At 58.9% G+C, this 14,294-nt stretch overlaps 1 protein-coding gene and 1 long non-coding RNA gene across 2 annotated transcripts; one reads left to right on the top strand and one right to left on the bottom strand.

Moving 5' to 3' along the window:
* Positions 1-4,925: 4,925 nt before the first annotated feature.
* FABP2 (fatty acid binding protein 2) lies at positions 4,926-7,887 on the bottom strand. The gene is made up of 4 exons (XM_037129934.2): positions 7,663-7,887; positions 6,391-6,563; positions 5,441-5,548; positions 4,926-5,043 (listed from the first exon to the last, which is right to left on the bottom strand). Exons 1-4 carry the CDS (start codon positions 7,727-7,729, stop codon positions 4,993-4,995), a joined length of 399 nt encoding a protein of 132 aa, XP_036985829.2. The 5' UTR covers positions 7,730-7,887; the 3' UTR covers positions 4,926-4,992.
* Positions 7,888-11,867: 3,980 nt separating this feature from the next.
* On the top strand, positions 11,868-14,049 carry LOC128626362 (uncharacterized). Its single transcript, XR_008390297.1, has 2 exons — positions 11,868-12,048; positions 13,326-14,049. It is a non-coding gene; the product is annotated as an uncharacterized LOC128626362 (long non-coding RNA).
* The last annotated feature ends 245 nt before the right edge of the window (positions 14,050-14,294 follow it).

Below are 14,294 nucleotides of genomic sequence, written 5' to 3' on the forward strand. Positions count from 1 at the left end.
GGCGGTCCACCAAGCGCTTCACTGGCAGCAGCACAGCTCAGGTGTTTTTGTTCTGGCCAACGGTCCGGATGTGACGGGCCCAGCAGTCGGGCTGCGTGGCCCGGGCGTGGGGAGCTGGTGTCCGGGCCGCGCCCGACCTGCTGAGGAGGCCCAGTGCCTGGGAGTGGGGCACTGTTAGAGGGACGGCCCAGCGGGGGCCCAGACGGAAGTAGGGCCAAGCGGGCTCCGGCAGCCTTGCAGGAAATGGGAAGGAAGGAGCGGCCTTGTCAAGAGGAAGGTTTTCCCCTTTGTGTTTCTCTCAGGGAGTACGGAGACCCCACGGGGGAGAAGGTAGGTGGAAGTGAAGTTTCTTGCTCTGTGGTCTTGGAAAAAGCTGTCTGCTTTGTCAGTGTGTCCACCTTGGGGCCTGGGGAGTGGCCCAGGGGTCCTTAACTAAGGTCGCCTCTGGGATGGCCTGCCAGCATCCTGGGAATGGTGACCTGGGTCTCACCTGGGGTGGCTCGCCTGAATCCAGAGTAGCCCGTTCTTGATTTTGGTGGCAGTGTTGGCGGTGAGCATCTACAAGAGCCTTCTGAGCAAGGCGACATGTGCTTTCGCCCAACAACCTCGAGGCCTGTCCCAGCTTCCTGGGGGCTGGCACCACAGTGCGGGGGTGGGGTGGGGGCGGGGGGGTGGTGAGAAGGCCACATGGGACTGGCTGTGCACAAGCTGCGCCCCCCCACCTCAGCTGGGAGAGCTTAGTCTTGTTTATCTCACATTTCAGGGTGTCATGGAAGATTTTATTTTAAAATGAAGCATTTTGCTGCTTTTTAAACTTTAAAACCACTCAGTAGGGCTCAGGTTACTAAGTTGGAAGGCAGGCGTCGATGACAAAGATGTGGAAACCCACAACCTTGAACTATCATATGCTCATCAACGGAGCAAAACACCTGTTTTCATCTCATTGAGGGTGTTGGAGGGACGGTCGTGGAGGGTGGAGACTGCAGGTGAGTCAGCTGGTGGCATGAAGTTACCTAAGAGGCTTCCCAGGGTAGGAGGTGCTGGTATTTGTAGGCACGACCCTGAATGACAGTGTGACATGAGGGGATGGCAGGCGGCAGCTGCCACGGATAAAACACTCACCCGAATCAGACTCTGCGGGAGTGTGAGGAACGCCAGCCACGGGAGATGGGGCCACAGACCCTTTTAGTCTTTGTGCTTTTCCACATTTTCCAAAGTTCCTCAACGAAATACGTGACTGAGGAGTTGGGAGGGTTTTGGAAACAAGATAGGGAATGAAGGAGGCAGGCTGGGCAGCATCGATGCCTGCCTGGCTCCGCCCTGAGCGCCCAGCCCCAAGGCTCTTGCTGTGGGGCTGCAGCGGTCACCGACGGGGCCTTCAGTCTGCCTCTCGGGCCCTGCGGTCCCCAGGGGGCCAGGCTTCCCCTTCATGACGGCGGGCATCCTGCTGGAATGCAGGAGGGCACTGTGTCCAGAGGGGACCCGTGCTCACTGTGGCTGCTGGACAGCTCCACGCCTTGTCCCTCCACAGAAACATTGAGCAGTGAGCAGGCACTGCCCGGGGTGAGGTTGTCAGAGTCTGTGACGGAGACGTGGACAGAACTGACCGGATAAATGGACAGTTCCACGGCGAGAGCAGAGAATCCCGACACCCCCATCCTTAGGGGGGGCAGGAAGAAAACGGGGGACTGGGACGGCACTGTGAACCGCAGACCTACCCACTGTGGGGTACGCTCTGCCCACCAGCTGCAAAGCACAGTGACTGCGGGGGGTGGCAAACAGCCTATTGACTTTAGAAGCTGGGACGAGTGTCTGATGTTTTCAGCGTCGCCACCTCCCGAACCAGCCCTGCACAAGTTCCCGTGTGCAGTAGGCAGGGGGCCGTGCTCATGGGTCCTGCCGCCCCATCTCGTGCCTGTGCCCTCCCTCCCGACCCCGGCGAGAGTGCTGGCGGAGTGCGGCTCATCAGTGTGGCTGCAGGGCCCTCTCTGCCTGCCCTGTGGCCGGCGGCCGCGCCAGGCTCCTCTCTTTCCGGAATCATGAGGACGTGCTCAGGATGGCTCCCTCCCTCGCTCGCTCCTCCAGCTTCCTGCTGCTCAGACGTCACCCACCCTGGCCAGTTCCCCGAGCGCCCTGTGGAGCCTGGTCACTTCGTCACCCTGGCACTTCGTGTCCCCATTCCTGGTGCTGCTTTCTCCGCAGCACCGTGCTGTCAAAGGTGCTCCCGCCTTGTCGTGTGTGTGGGGCCCGTGGGCCTCTGTGAGGCTGGGGGCTGCCGCCTCATCCACTCTTGTGTCTCTGCCACGTGGATCCGCATCCACATGTAGCAGCTGTTCAATTAACGTTTCCTGATGCTTGTTCGAAAGAACCCTTCAAAATGCATGGTCGTGAAATCGAATCTGGACTCGAGAACATACAGTCTCGAACCAGGCAGCCAGGGTTCAAATCCTGGCCCAGCCACTTCCCTGGCCGCTAACACTGGACAAGGGGCCTGACCTCTGGCTCGGCTGCCCGTGTGCTCCTGGAGGTGGAGCGCCAGTCCTCAGGGTGTGGGCTGACGCTCACAGAGCACTCCGCGTGGAGTCGGGCACACTGCACGCTCCTGTGAGGTCGTGGGAGTTACACCGACTCCATCAGAGTCACTGGTGTGCTTTCTGCACAAAACATTTTACTTCCAGTTCATAGTTTTCTTCTTGCATTTGGGAGCCAATTGGCTGTATTTTTGGAGGTGTTGCAGGTCCTGAGAACCACATAGGGAGGAAAAGAATCTCAAGCATGTTGGGCCTTCCGGAGTCCTGGCCAGGCCCCCGTGACCTCGTGTTGGGAAGAAGAGGCCAATGGAAGCAAACTGACGGCGCTGCGAGCATCTGCAAGGGTCCCGCTCCTTCTCTGTCGTGTCCCGCACGCCCTCCCCCCGCCCCCGCCCCCACCCCGGGTGGTGCCTGCTCACGTCAGACGGCCACCTCCACATCCTCGCCCAGGCTGGATCCCCCGCTCCATGGGGACACACAGCTTTGCCTCTCCCACCATGACTTGAGGTCAGCCCCTGGGAGATGTGGCTCAGCACGGGGTGGCAGGTGTGTTGGGGCACAGTGGGGCTCACCCGGCAGCGGAGCTTCGGTGGGTAGCGCTCAGCAAGTGGCGCCCGTGGCGGGGCTGGCGGCCGAGGTGCAGGCTCCGCAGGCCCCGTGGGTTCGCTTAGCTGCAGTGATCGCCGTGCACTGTGTGTGTCAGAGGGACGCGAGGTGTGCAGACCAAAGACTGGCCGTGCCCCGGGCGCACTCACAGGCTGTGGCGGGCAGGGGAGCAGGCTGAGCACAGGGTGCGGCGGGATGTTGGCGAGCTCGCTGCGCAGTAGGGACGTGGGACGGCCACTCTGGGGGGCTGGGACGGGGGCTGGGACGGAAGATAAAGTACCCGCCGCACTGAGGTCTTTCTCAGGGTGTGTTGAAGCGAGGACATTCTGGGTCACGTTTATGGCCTTTGATACACTTGTTGGCTTGCTCTCTGGTTTAAACAATCACCCAAAGCCAAATCAAGAAATGGCAGTGAACAGGCGCGCCTTTCTTTAAAGCACTTCCGGTTTGTTTCTGTTTGATGGCGGGAGAGCTCTGCTGGCTGGTGCTCAGGTACTCGCCCAGGTGAGTGTGGTCCTGCATCGGAACTGCCTGGAAAAAACCGGTCACGCCTCTTCTGCTCTGCGGACGTGGCCTTGGGACCGGGTGGAGACCCGGGAGAGCTTCCTCGCCCGCCCTGGATTTCTGCCACCTCCCGCCTCTCCCTCCACAAGGCCCTGCCCACTGACGATGGACCCAGGTCAGGTCCCCTCTTCTCCTCCTGGTGGAGCAGACGTCACCGAAGGCGGCCTCCAGGGACCCTCCGTTCTGGAGGATTCCCAGTGGGCGCGCAGGAGGCGGAGAGGAGCCCTCGAGTGCTCTTCCAACGGTGCGCCCACACCCCGACTTCCGTCATCTCCCGCCACCGCCTGTGTCACTGGCCACCCGCTCTCCAATGACGGCTCTTCCCGCCGGTGGCCTGAGGACGGTCCCTGGGCCGCCGCCACCCTGCGTGTTAGTGCACACAGAAGGGGGCGCCGCTGCTGTCGGTGCTCCGGTCCAGACCCCGGACGGACCCGAGAGCCTGAGTCTGTGTGGTGACTTTCTCAGTGACCTGGGTCCCTGTTCCCAGGGGCTCCTTGATGCCTGGCGCACAGCGCTGTGTGAATGAATAAAGGGGCGCGCCATGGGGGGTCATGTGGGGGGCAGAAAGGGATCTTTGGGTCACTGCTGTTTAGGTGGGGAGTTGGGGCTGAGGAAGCCGTGGGTGAGTCGTTCTAACGGCCCCATGCAGTGTGGCCGACTTCGGGGAGCACCGCCCACTGAGCCGCACCTGCCGCTGCCTGATGCTTTGGACGCGCTCATGGGCTGGACCAGCAGGTGGCAGTCTCACGCCAGCGCTGCGGAGAGCAGGTGGCCGCCCAGGGGCAGCCCCACAGAAGACTTGCTGGTGTTCGGACAGACTGCGCCCGGCTCTCTCTGGAAAAGAGGGCGCAGGTGGGAGTCACTCCATGTACTGAGTGTCTTGCAATGGAGTGAAGACCAACGCGGTCTTCGTTTTTAGTTTCCCAAATGTGTGCAAAAAAACCCCAGTCTGTCGATGCACATGTTTGTGCCACGTAGCTTTTTTTTTTTTTCAAGGAGAGACTACTTACACAGCAATGGAGGGACAGTATTTATTTATTTATCTGTCTTAAAATAGGTCACAAATTCTTCAGAATGCTAGAACGCCGATGAACATACGTCTTGGAGAACATAAGCCAGGTTCGGTCCTAATTAGGTTTCACTTCTTTCGCTTCGGCGAGACCGGGAATGTCAGCCCGTGGCCACTGCTGATTCGAGGACCAATCGGTCAGTAGCGCTGTGGGGGGCGGGTCAGGGCCGATGTGGGCCCTGCGTCCGCTGGCTCTGGGCTGAGCCCCCGGGCAGGCGGCACTCACTCCTTCTTGAAGATCCTCTTGGCCTCGACTCCCTCGTACACGTAGGTCTGGAAGGTGTTAACAGACAGGGGAGTTCAGCAGTGAGACTCGAGGCTGAATGAAGATCGGAGTAGATTCGTGTGCTATCACTGTAGCTTCGAAATGAGTGCACTGTTATTTCTCGCACTCGATAGAGACCCCTCGTCCAGGTGCAGGACGCACCCCTTAAACCCGCTCTGGTGTGAGCGACACGTTCAGTGTGGTCAGCACCGGTGCATTTGACGTGGGTGTAGCTTCTCTTCAGTAGACGGGCACCTGCAGAGATCTCTGTTTCTTAAACTAGAGGCTTTATGCGAAAAGTAATAGTCTGCTTACTGAAGACGTAACTCAGCAACCACGAAAATAACGTTATATTATGTCGTTACTCTGGGCGTGGGGAGTAGCCATGAGGGTTGTACAGCTCACCTGCACCATCTCGCCTCCGACCACCTCGCGGACAGCGTTCAGCTCCTTTCCGTTGTCCACCCGTTTGAATTTTCCAACAAGTTTACCTCCCTCCAGGTTCCAGGTCCCCTGTGCGAAAATAACAAAGTAAGAAAGGAGCGTTTTTTGGGTCTGCATGTGTCAGGGACAGCACCGAGCTGTGTGGAGGGGCCCCTCCCACCCGCAGGTGCCCCTGAAAAGTGGGGGTTGCAATGGGGAAGCAAGCCCAGGAGCCACGTGCAGTCCCGGGGTGGGGGCGGGGGCGGGGCCAGGCCGCGGGCAGGCGCGGGTTCTGCCTCCAGTGAGTCCCGCCCCTACGCCCCAGGTACAGTTGGATACGTGCCTTGAACTCAGGTAATTGTTACAGCAGTTTTTAAAAGGTCGAAACTGATAAAATATTTAACGGTTTGTCATTGCAAACATATAATTTAACTAGAAAAATTCTGAGGACAAAAAAGTTTTTAAAAAAAATCTGTTGAAACATACGGTCCCCTAAAATGTGGTATCGTCAACATTAGAAGGTGTGACCTCCCTGTAGCATTAGGCCACCCACTCATTCACTAATTTGGTCAGTCGTGTTATCATTTCAATTATGCTTATCAGTGCCTGTTATGTTTAAGGTAGAGAACAGCAATTTTGTTGCTGTCAGCTTGGTGAACTTGAAAACACCACGCTTTACTTTATGAATGGGCCTATACTCAGTCATCGAAAGGGTTTTTTTCTAACTCTAATTATTCAGCCCAGGTTCCTTGCAGATATGTATGAGAATAAGAACATTTAAAGGCTCTGCCAGCTTGAGCGATATACACTGTGGATAAACCATGAGTGGAGGAGACCCACACTAGCCCAGCCCCCAGGGACGGGAGGCAGAGATCGTCCCAGCTGTACTGCGTAGAAAAGTCAGGGAGGCATTGCTTATAAAAAGGGCTCACGCTGAGTTCAGTTCCGTCCGCCAGGCTGTAAGTAAAAGCAACGCCAAGCTCAAAGACGATTTCGGTGTTCCGGAAAGTGCTTGATTCTTTGACTGTGAACTTGTTCCCTTCTTGTGTGAGCGTCAGTTTCAGGTTGTCATGAGCTGCCAGCTTCCTCTTCACCACGTTGATGCCTGCAGAGGGGGACAGCAGGTGCCACAGAGTCAGGGCCACCGCTCTGTGTTGGCTCCTACAGATACGGGGCCGGGGGCTCGGAGCACGTCCTTCGCACAACAGTGTTCAGACTGCTTCCGGGGGAGAGTTCAAGCTCCAACACAGAAAGGGCACTTTTTCCAGAAAAATTAAAGGAAGCATAAAATTATAGAATCTTAGAACTAAGTAACTTTGTTACAATTATCAAACTTTTTGTTTCAGAGTTGAGTAAGCCGAATTCCAGATAGGACAAGTGAAGAGTTAAAACCATCCATTTATTTATAAGGGTGCTCAACCCTAATTCTGCATGCCTGGTACTCTTTATTTATGGCACCTTCACCTGCCATGATGGTTTTAAATGTTGAACTTCATAATTCTCTTTGCCTTCTGTGGCAATTCTGTCACAAAAATGCGACAGTTTGCAGTCTTTACAGTCAAGTTCATCATCGTAGAATGTGCAAACTCCATAGGTTTGGAACTGTAACCTCTGAACTGTAGGTTACAATGGAAGCAGGTTTGTATTCTGCGGTAATAACACAGATTTTTTTTGCCCATCTTGTGCAGCGAATGCGCTGCCAGAGAATTGGTGCAGACGTTAAAATCAGTCAAGTGAAACCTCCTTTAGAAGCTGCACGTTGGCCTGAGACCGTTTCAGGGTTCTCACAGCAGAGGGGGCAGAGCTCAGCCTCCTCCCTCAGCGCTGCGGCTTTTGACCTGCCGCCTTGCCCTCACTTCATCACATGGTCTCTGCTCTTCCACCCCCCGGGGTCCAAACTTCTAGTCTGCAGTTCCCCGCACACACTGCCATTTGTTAGTTACTTTCTAACCAGAACCACCTGCCGGCTTTCCCTGGTGGGGGCTTAGCCGGCCCCTGGCGGGTGAGCGGTACTCCGGGATCCCTTTGCTGCTCCAGGCTCCGAGGGTCTGCTCTCCTCCCGGTGGGAGCAGGGAGGAGGAGGCGGTTGCCCCGCCCCGCCCCGCCCCAGCACACCGCCCGGTCCTCATGCCGCAGCAGGGGCGCTGCCTCAGCCCCGGGGTGTAGAGGGGGTTAGGAGGACCCGCTAGAGACAAAGTGCTTACCCATTTTTTCCATGAACTTGTCATAGTTCTCATTCCGGTCTATCTTCCAAGTCCCGTCGAACGCCATGGTCTGCAGCAGAGTCAGCCTCTAGGAAGTCTGAGCTCCAGGGCCGACCTTGGGAGGGAAGTTATCCTGCTTCTTATCTTAGACTCGACTTGTGCTGTGTGATATGGCAGTTCGAAGTTCAGGAGGTCGCCCGAATACACAGAAGGCCAAGCCAGTGTTGCTTCCTGCAGATTTCTTAGTTCCTTTTCTGAAATTCAGCCGAATTGCAACATGCTAAGCATACGCTTTCTTGAACTACAATTTGTTTGTGGGCACATTTGTTTCGAGAATTAGAATGCGTACTGTCTGAAGACAGATTTCCTTTATTGCTCACAAGTTCAGAGGGTACGTTGTACTGGAGATAACGTAATTGGAGCGCACACCAAGTACCGTCTGGGAAGTGCGGGTGTTAATGGCCTTTCACTTGTACACAAGCAGCTATCTCGCCGGCAGGGCTTTCTGGTCCAACACAGCTTCAAGGCCAGAGGCCATGTGGCACAGAGACAGAGAGGGGCTCCTTTTCCTGAGGTGGTGCCACCTCGTGTTGTGGGGCTGATGGGAGTCCGGGCAAACGGCCCCGGGCAGAGCATGACGCTCGGGGCAGACGCAGTGTCATGGAGGGCGATGGCCGCTGAGGGAAACCTCGAGAGGCAGCAGTGAGGCTGGGTGGCCCGCAGACCCCCACGGGGGAGTGTGAGCCTCAAACCACTGCCGTGCACGAAGGACGCGAACGCAAGACGTCAGCCGTGTGGTTGGTTCATTAGCACCGCTCCCGGGTTCTGCACGTGTGCGCGGCCCACCACCCGCAGCCAGTCCCGGAGACTCCCTGTGTGGGGTGGGGGGCCTGAGGGTCGCGGGGAGGAGCTCAGCGTCTCTCCCCAAGCACAGGCCTGCAGCGCCAGGCCCAGCGGCCGGGGGGAGCTGTGCGCCTGGCGTGCAGAGCGGAGTGTGGTTATCAACCGGCCTGAGAGAAAAGTGACAGTTCTTTCGAGAACCTGTTACTGTGGTTGCCACTTTTACATCAATGGAGAAGCCCCCCAACCCGCCCACAAGTCCGTTTGGGCCCAGAGGAAGGATGGCCGACACATTTGAAGGGAACACGGGGTTCCATTGGACTGTGCCCTCTGGGCACACACCTTCAGTGCAGCTGCCCTGCCTTTTGTTTCCTCCAGGGGGCGTGCGGCAGGGCGGTGGGCGTCAGCCCTGAGGGGTGGGGAGCGGCCAGCACCCCCTACACTGGCCCCTGACCCATCCTGTCCCTCCAGGGACACGGCTGTCGGTGCCCCTGCTCACGCCTGCAGCCTCTTGCTGTCCCCACCGTGTCCCCAGGGCGTGCACATACTAAATGTCTTTCGGCCCCATCTTGCACTCCCAGTGTGCTGTCCTCTGGTGCTCAGGCCCAGCCGCCAGCCCTGTGCCGCTCCCCCACCCCATCCCTCTGCCCCCGGGGAAGCCAGGCGAGCTGCCTTAGGTGCAGCGACCTTCCGAAGGTCTCAAGGTCGCCCCTAAGAGACAAAAACCGCCGAGTTGTGGCACCAGGGGGACACTGGTATCATCCCGCAGTCCGGAGACTCACATCTCAAGCTCGTCTCAAAGGATCAGGTTCCCAAGATGACGGCAGCCCTTCTGCCCCCTTGCTAGAGCAGTTTCTAAACTGTCACTACGGAAACCGTGTTTTCAGGCCTTTGACGGAGACAGAATTCCTGAACCCTGCTTTTCAGGCCCAGGCTGGCTGATTTCTCCATGCGCAGGGGCACTCACTCGGGAGGGGCCGTGTGTGGGGCCTCGGAGGAGCACTGGGAGGCCCCAGCACGGCAGGGGCGCAGGGGAGCACCCAGGGGAGCACCCAGCCGCTGCATGTAGGGGTGGAGACCTGTTAGGTCTTAGGGTCTGAACCTGGGAGGTCAGGTCAGGTTTCTTCCCCAAAGACCACAGAGCCGTGGACACTGGGGGTGGGGGGCCGTTGCTGCTGCTCCTTCATCGACAAGGAGAGGGCCAGCTCACAACCTCTGTGGGTCAGTCCAGTGACCCCTCGACCTCCTGGCCTCTGTGACCTGGGTCTGTGGTGGGGGGTGCTCTGCCCCTGGGCCCCTGCGCCACACAGGGTGGGGCTGTGCCTGGTCTCTGCTCGCTCCCCATGGCCGCAGCCCACATTTGAACTTTGTGTTTTGCCTCTTGTTTTTTAAGGAAACCTTTTCGCCTGAACCCAGTTCTACTCGCCTTCCAGCCTGTGCCCTCCTGTGGTCTGCCCCTTGCCTTGTTTGTTATTGTCTCCATCTGTGCCCGTTCAGCTGCAATCTGTCATCAGTCACTGACAACCTGGCCCCCTCCACCTGTGCCCTGCTGTTGCCCCGGGCGACCTCCAGGTCCACGTGGATGACTGCTTGTCACACTGGCCTCACAGTCCCTGCCCCTCGTCACCTCCATGTTTTGTCTGCTCCCATCCAGGGCTGCAGCCCACGATCGATCAGTCATCCCCACCGCCCTGCCTTCTGTGATGGGCCACAGGCTGCCCCCGACCACCCGTCCCCCTCCCCACCCTTCACTGTGTCCCTGGCGTCAGCCCCTGGTGTGGAGAGAGCTGCAGTCAGCTGTTGCCGCTCTCCGTCCCCAGACTGCAGCCCCCCCCCCCGCCTTTCCCTGCGCTGAGGCTGTGCTCCCTCCCACCCTGAGCACTTCTCTGCCTGCGTCCCTGGTCCTCCTTTGCCTGGAAACCCTCCCTCACCCCCGGACACCCACTCAGACTTCAAGAAGCAGCTGAATGCAACTTCCCAGAAGCCAGCCTCGCCCACCTCCACCTGCAGCCCAGGCTCGCAGCTCCGCAGCCCTCCCTGCACTCGTGCTGCGCCCGTGGGGGTGGCCGGCCACCCTGCCGGTTTCTTCCAAGAGACTCCCGAGTCCAGGGCAGAGACCGCACGGGGTGTAGAAAGCACGGGCCAGGCAAGTGCACGCTCCTCAGCGAAAGCCGTCAGGGCCCGAGTCTCTGCCGTAAGCGCGGCACGCGAGGAGCTAACAGCCTGCGTGCGGAACAGCGAACAGGGGCCCCTGCTTTCCACTCTGGTCCCAGTGGTCACCGCGGTAATGCCGGGGCCCTGCCAGCTGTGCTGCCGAATGGAGGCGCCCGTTCGCAGGCCGCCCAGGAGGAAGGCCGTCTTGCCGGCACAGTGCTACGGGGACTCACGGCGCAGGTGTGATTTCATAAACACAGGAAAAATGGCCAGCCGTCTTCACACTTTCTCACTTTATTGAATACTCCTTACATCATTAAGAAAAATTCAGAATTGTAAGTTAAGGAACAGTGAATGCATGTAAGTTAGACAATATTGAAAGGCATAAAGAAAAAACGAATCGAGGGCCCCTGCTACCAGCTGGCCGTAGTTACTGTGACATTTGTGCAGGTTCTTCCAGGGGAAGGCCTGTGGGTATGTGTGTGCACACTCACGCACACACGTGTTCCTGTGTACCTGTGTGTGTGCACACTGATGTTTGCCGCACACACACCTTCATGCAGCTCCAAGCACAGGAGGGGCCTGGAGGCCCGCCTGCAGCCTGCTGAGGACTCGGGGCGCGCCCGTGCACTGGGGGGAAGCGGGGCAGCTGTGCGTGCCCGGGCACTGGCGGGCAAGAGGGGCGAGCGGCGGGTGCCGGCCAGGCCCTGTGTGCAGTGTCTGGGCGCAGCATTCTCTCTGCAGCCAGCTCTTCTGCATGGGAGGGGCCTTGGGGACCTTTGAAACCCAGATAAGGCCCCTGAGCCTCCGTAGGGGACGCCGACCTTTCTCCCAGGCCGAGTGCTCCTCTCCTTGGCAGTGGCAGTTGGCTCCTGACATCAGCTCCTGACGTTGCCGCCAGTTCAGGGCAGAGGTCGCTTTAGGTGGACTCACTCTCTCTAATGACTTAATTGGCCCCCATCTCTGCTCCTCCCTTCCCGTCTCCACCACCCTCCTCAACCCCAGGGGGAGCGAGCCCAGGGGGGAAGTCGAAGGACAATGCAAACCCACCCTTGTCTGGGTCTGTCCCTGGGCCCCAGGAAGCCGCAGCAGCCCCCGGGGGTCTTCCCAGGGCCTGGGCGGGGAGGGGCGTACCTGGGGGGGGGGTCGGCACAGTGCCCCAGTCTCCCTGAGGCTCCTTCCCGGGGGCCTTGACAGGCAAGTTCCCCAGCAGGGCCTTGAGGCCAAGGTCTCTTCAGTGTTGAGTTCGTGGTTTCAGTTCAACATTCAGAAGTGGCCTGTCTGCTGTGTCACGGGACACTGCTGGTCCCTCACTCAGGGCTGCTTGTCCCTGCCGCCCCGGGCCAGGTTCTGGCTGCAGGCCCCAGTGGTCTCCTGGCAAGAGCGTGCGTGGTGAGCATTCCTGCCTCTCCCTGGAGGGCTGGGGGGTTGGAGGGCCAGGGGCGGCCCCTCCGCTGGCTCTGGCCCTCATCTCCCGCCCCACAGGAGCAGGCCTTCCCTGCACGTGGTCACTGTGGTGCTCTTGAGCTCCTGTCCCCCTGGCAGTGTATCCCGGAGCCACCGCCTCCAGGCAGCCCTCCACCCTCCTCCCAAACAGGATGCCAGCTGAATGAGCCCAGGCTGACATTCCTGCCTCCAGTTCCCATCTCGTCCCTCCTTTCCGTGCTTCGACCCGCTGTCAGAGCACCTGCGCAGTCACGCACCTCTGTGCTGTCTGGGCTCCAGCACGCACTGGGGGGGGGGGGGCTCAGACTTTGTTACCTGTGCCCCTCGGTCAGGTGCAGGACTGGGGGCAGCTGGGGAGGCCTGCACCTTGAGTGCAGGATTGGAGGGGGGTGGGCAGAACTCAGCACCCAAGGTAAACAACGTTTTGATGAAATACTGGTTTAAAATAACTATGAATGCAGAAAGCGAGGTGAGCAAGGCACCAAAGTCGCGTAAAGACAGTCGAGTTGCAGCGTGAGTCCCAAGGCTCGTCGCGAGCAGCCCGTGTCTCTGGTCCCCGGAGCACGTCTCTGGGTTCCACTGCTCACGTGGACCTGCGTTCTGCTCGCTGCCGGAGCGGTGGCCATCATCAGTTTAGTTACAGTTGCCCGGCACCTCCCACCACTGCCACCCTTCGTGTGCCGGGCTGCGTGTGAGGGCGAATAAAGAGTCTCTGGAGGCCGGGGCTGCACCAGCTTCACCTGGGAGCTGGGGACCCGCCAGGTGCAAAGGGAATGGAAGCCCAGGTGGTCCGCCCCCCCACATCGGCCCCAGCACAGGGTCTGCCCTACGAGGGGTCACAGCACGTGCTGTCCTGTTAGAAACGTCCCAGAGAGCGGGTCACGTCAGCCCCGAGTCTCCTCTGCAGGCCCCCAAATCCGCAGGCTCCACCCTGGGCTCCGCTCCCTCACCATCTCTGCCGGGAGGTCATGACCCTGGTGTCCTTCAGGGAAAAAGGAAGGTCTTCCTGCCAGGCAGCTGCCAGCCCCTCTCAGAGGGCGTGTCCCCGACCCTTCGGGGCTCCGGGACGGAGGGGGGTGACTGTCAACAGGAGTGAGTGGGACTCGCGTTGAGGACACCGGCACGTCCTTGTGGGCACTGCATGTTTGTGTGAAACTTATTTTCATGTTTTTTTAAACTGTTTTCAAGGGTAATTTACTCAATAAATTTTGTTATCTGTTTAGTTTGCACCGTACAGAATTATTACTGTGCCAACGGTCACAGATAACTCTCTGAGACCGGGGAAGGAACCTTTGGCCGATTCGTGGAACCAGGAGCGAAGGGTCCACGCAGCGTGCTGTTCTGAGATGTGCCCCGTGGTCGGCAGTCAGCGGTCGGCTCGGTCACCTCAGTGGCCCTGCTCCCTACACCCAGCCTGCACAGCGTCCAGCTCCGTAAACTCAGCTGTGATGTGCTGGCCACAGGCAGGAGGACCCCGCAGGACCACGTCTGCCTGGGGCAGCACAACCGGGATTTGAATGAGGTGTAGTCCAAAAAGTTGTTGTAGCCGCGGCACACGGCCTCCGGGACCCTGCCCTGGCAGAGTGACCTGCACAGCGCAGACGCAGGAGGGGAATTGCTGCTCTCCTAAAACACGTGGAGACTGCCGGAGGGGCAGCCCCGCTGCGACCCTGGTGGTGGCACTGTGAGGGCGGCCAGTGTGTTGGTAGAACGTCGGGGTTGGGCCTGGGGCTGCCGGGGCTGCCAGGGGACTGTGGCCCCAGGGCTGCGGGGGAAAATGAGCACATATCTTGTTCACATTTCTGGCAAACTTCTTGCAAAGGATAAGACAGAAATTCAAGAAATGTACACTTTTATTAGTACTTTTATTAACATGCGCATTGATGTAAAAGAATACATCTCACATGTATGGTACCGAGAATAATCAAATAAATCCCCTCTTAGCTGCCCCTCGTTTAAACAGTGGAACTGGGCTGTAGCAGGGCGCACCCTTGGGAGACACCTGGAAGTGGGCCAGGGTGATGTCGGAGGTCGGGACCGGGACTGGCCTTCAGCTCTGTCCCTCCCTTAGGTTGGGTGTTGCCCCCCCCCCCCCCCCCCGAGGCAGGCAGCCCCTCCAAGTCAGGGCGGTGCTGGGAGCGAAGCAGCTGTGGGCCAAGGGTTGACAGTCTGCAGCCCAGGGGCCTGGAGCA

Source organism: Artibeus jamaicensis, unplaced genomic scaffold (genome assembly GCF_021234435.1).
Source record: "Artibeus jamaicensis isolate MK-2021 breed Jamaican fruit bat unplaced genomic scaffold, CSHL_Jam_final scaffold_537, whole genome shotgun sequence".
Taxonomy (NCBI): domain Eukaryota; kingdom Metazoa; phylum Chordata; class Mammalia; order Chiroptera; family Phyllostomidae; genus Artibeus; species Artibeus jamaicensis.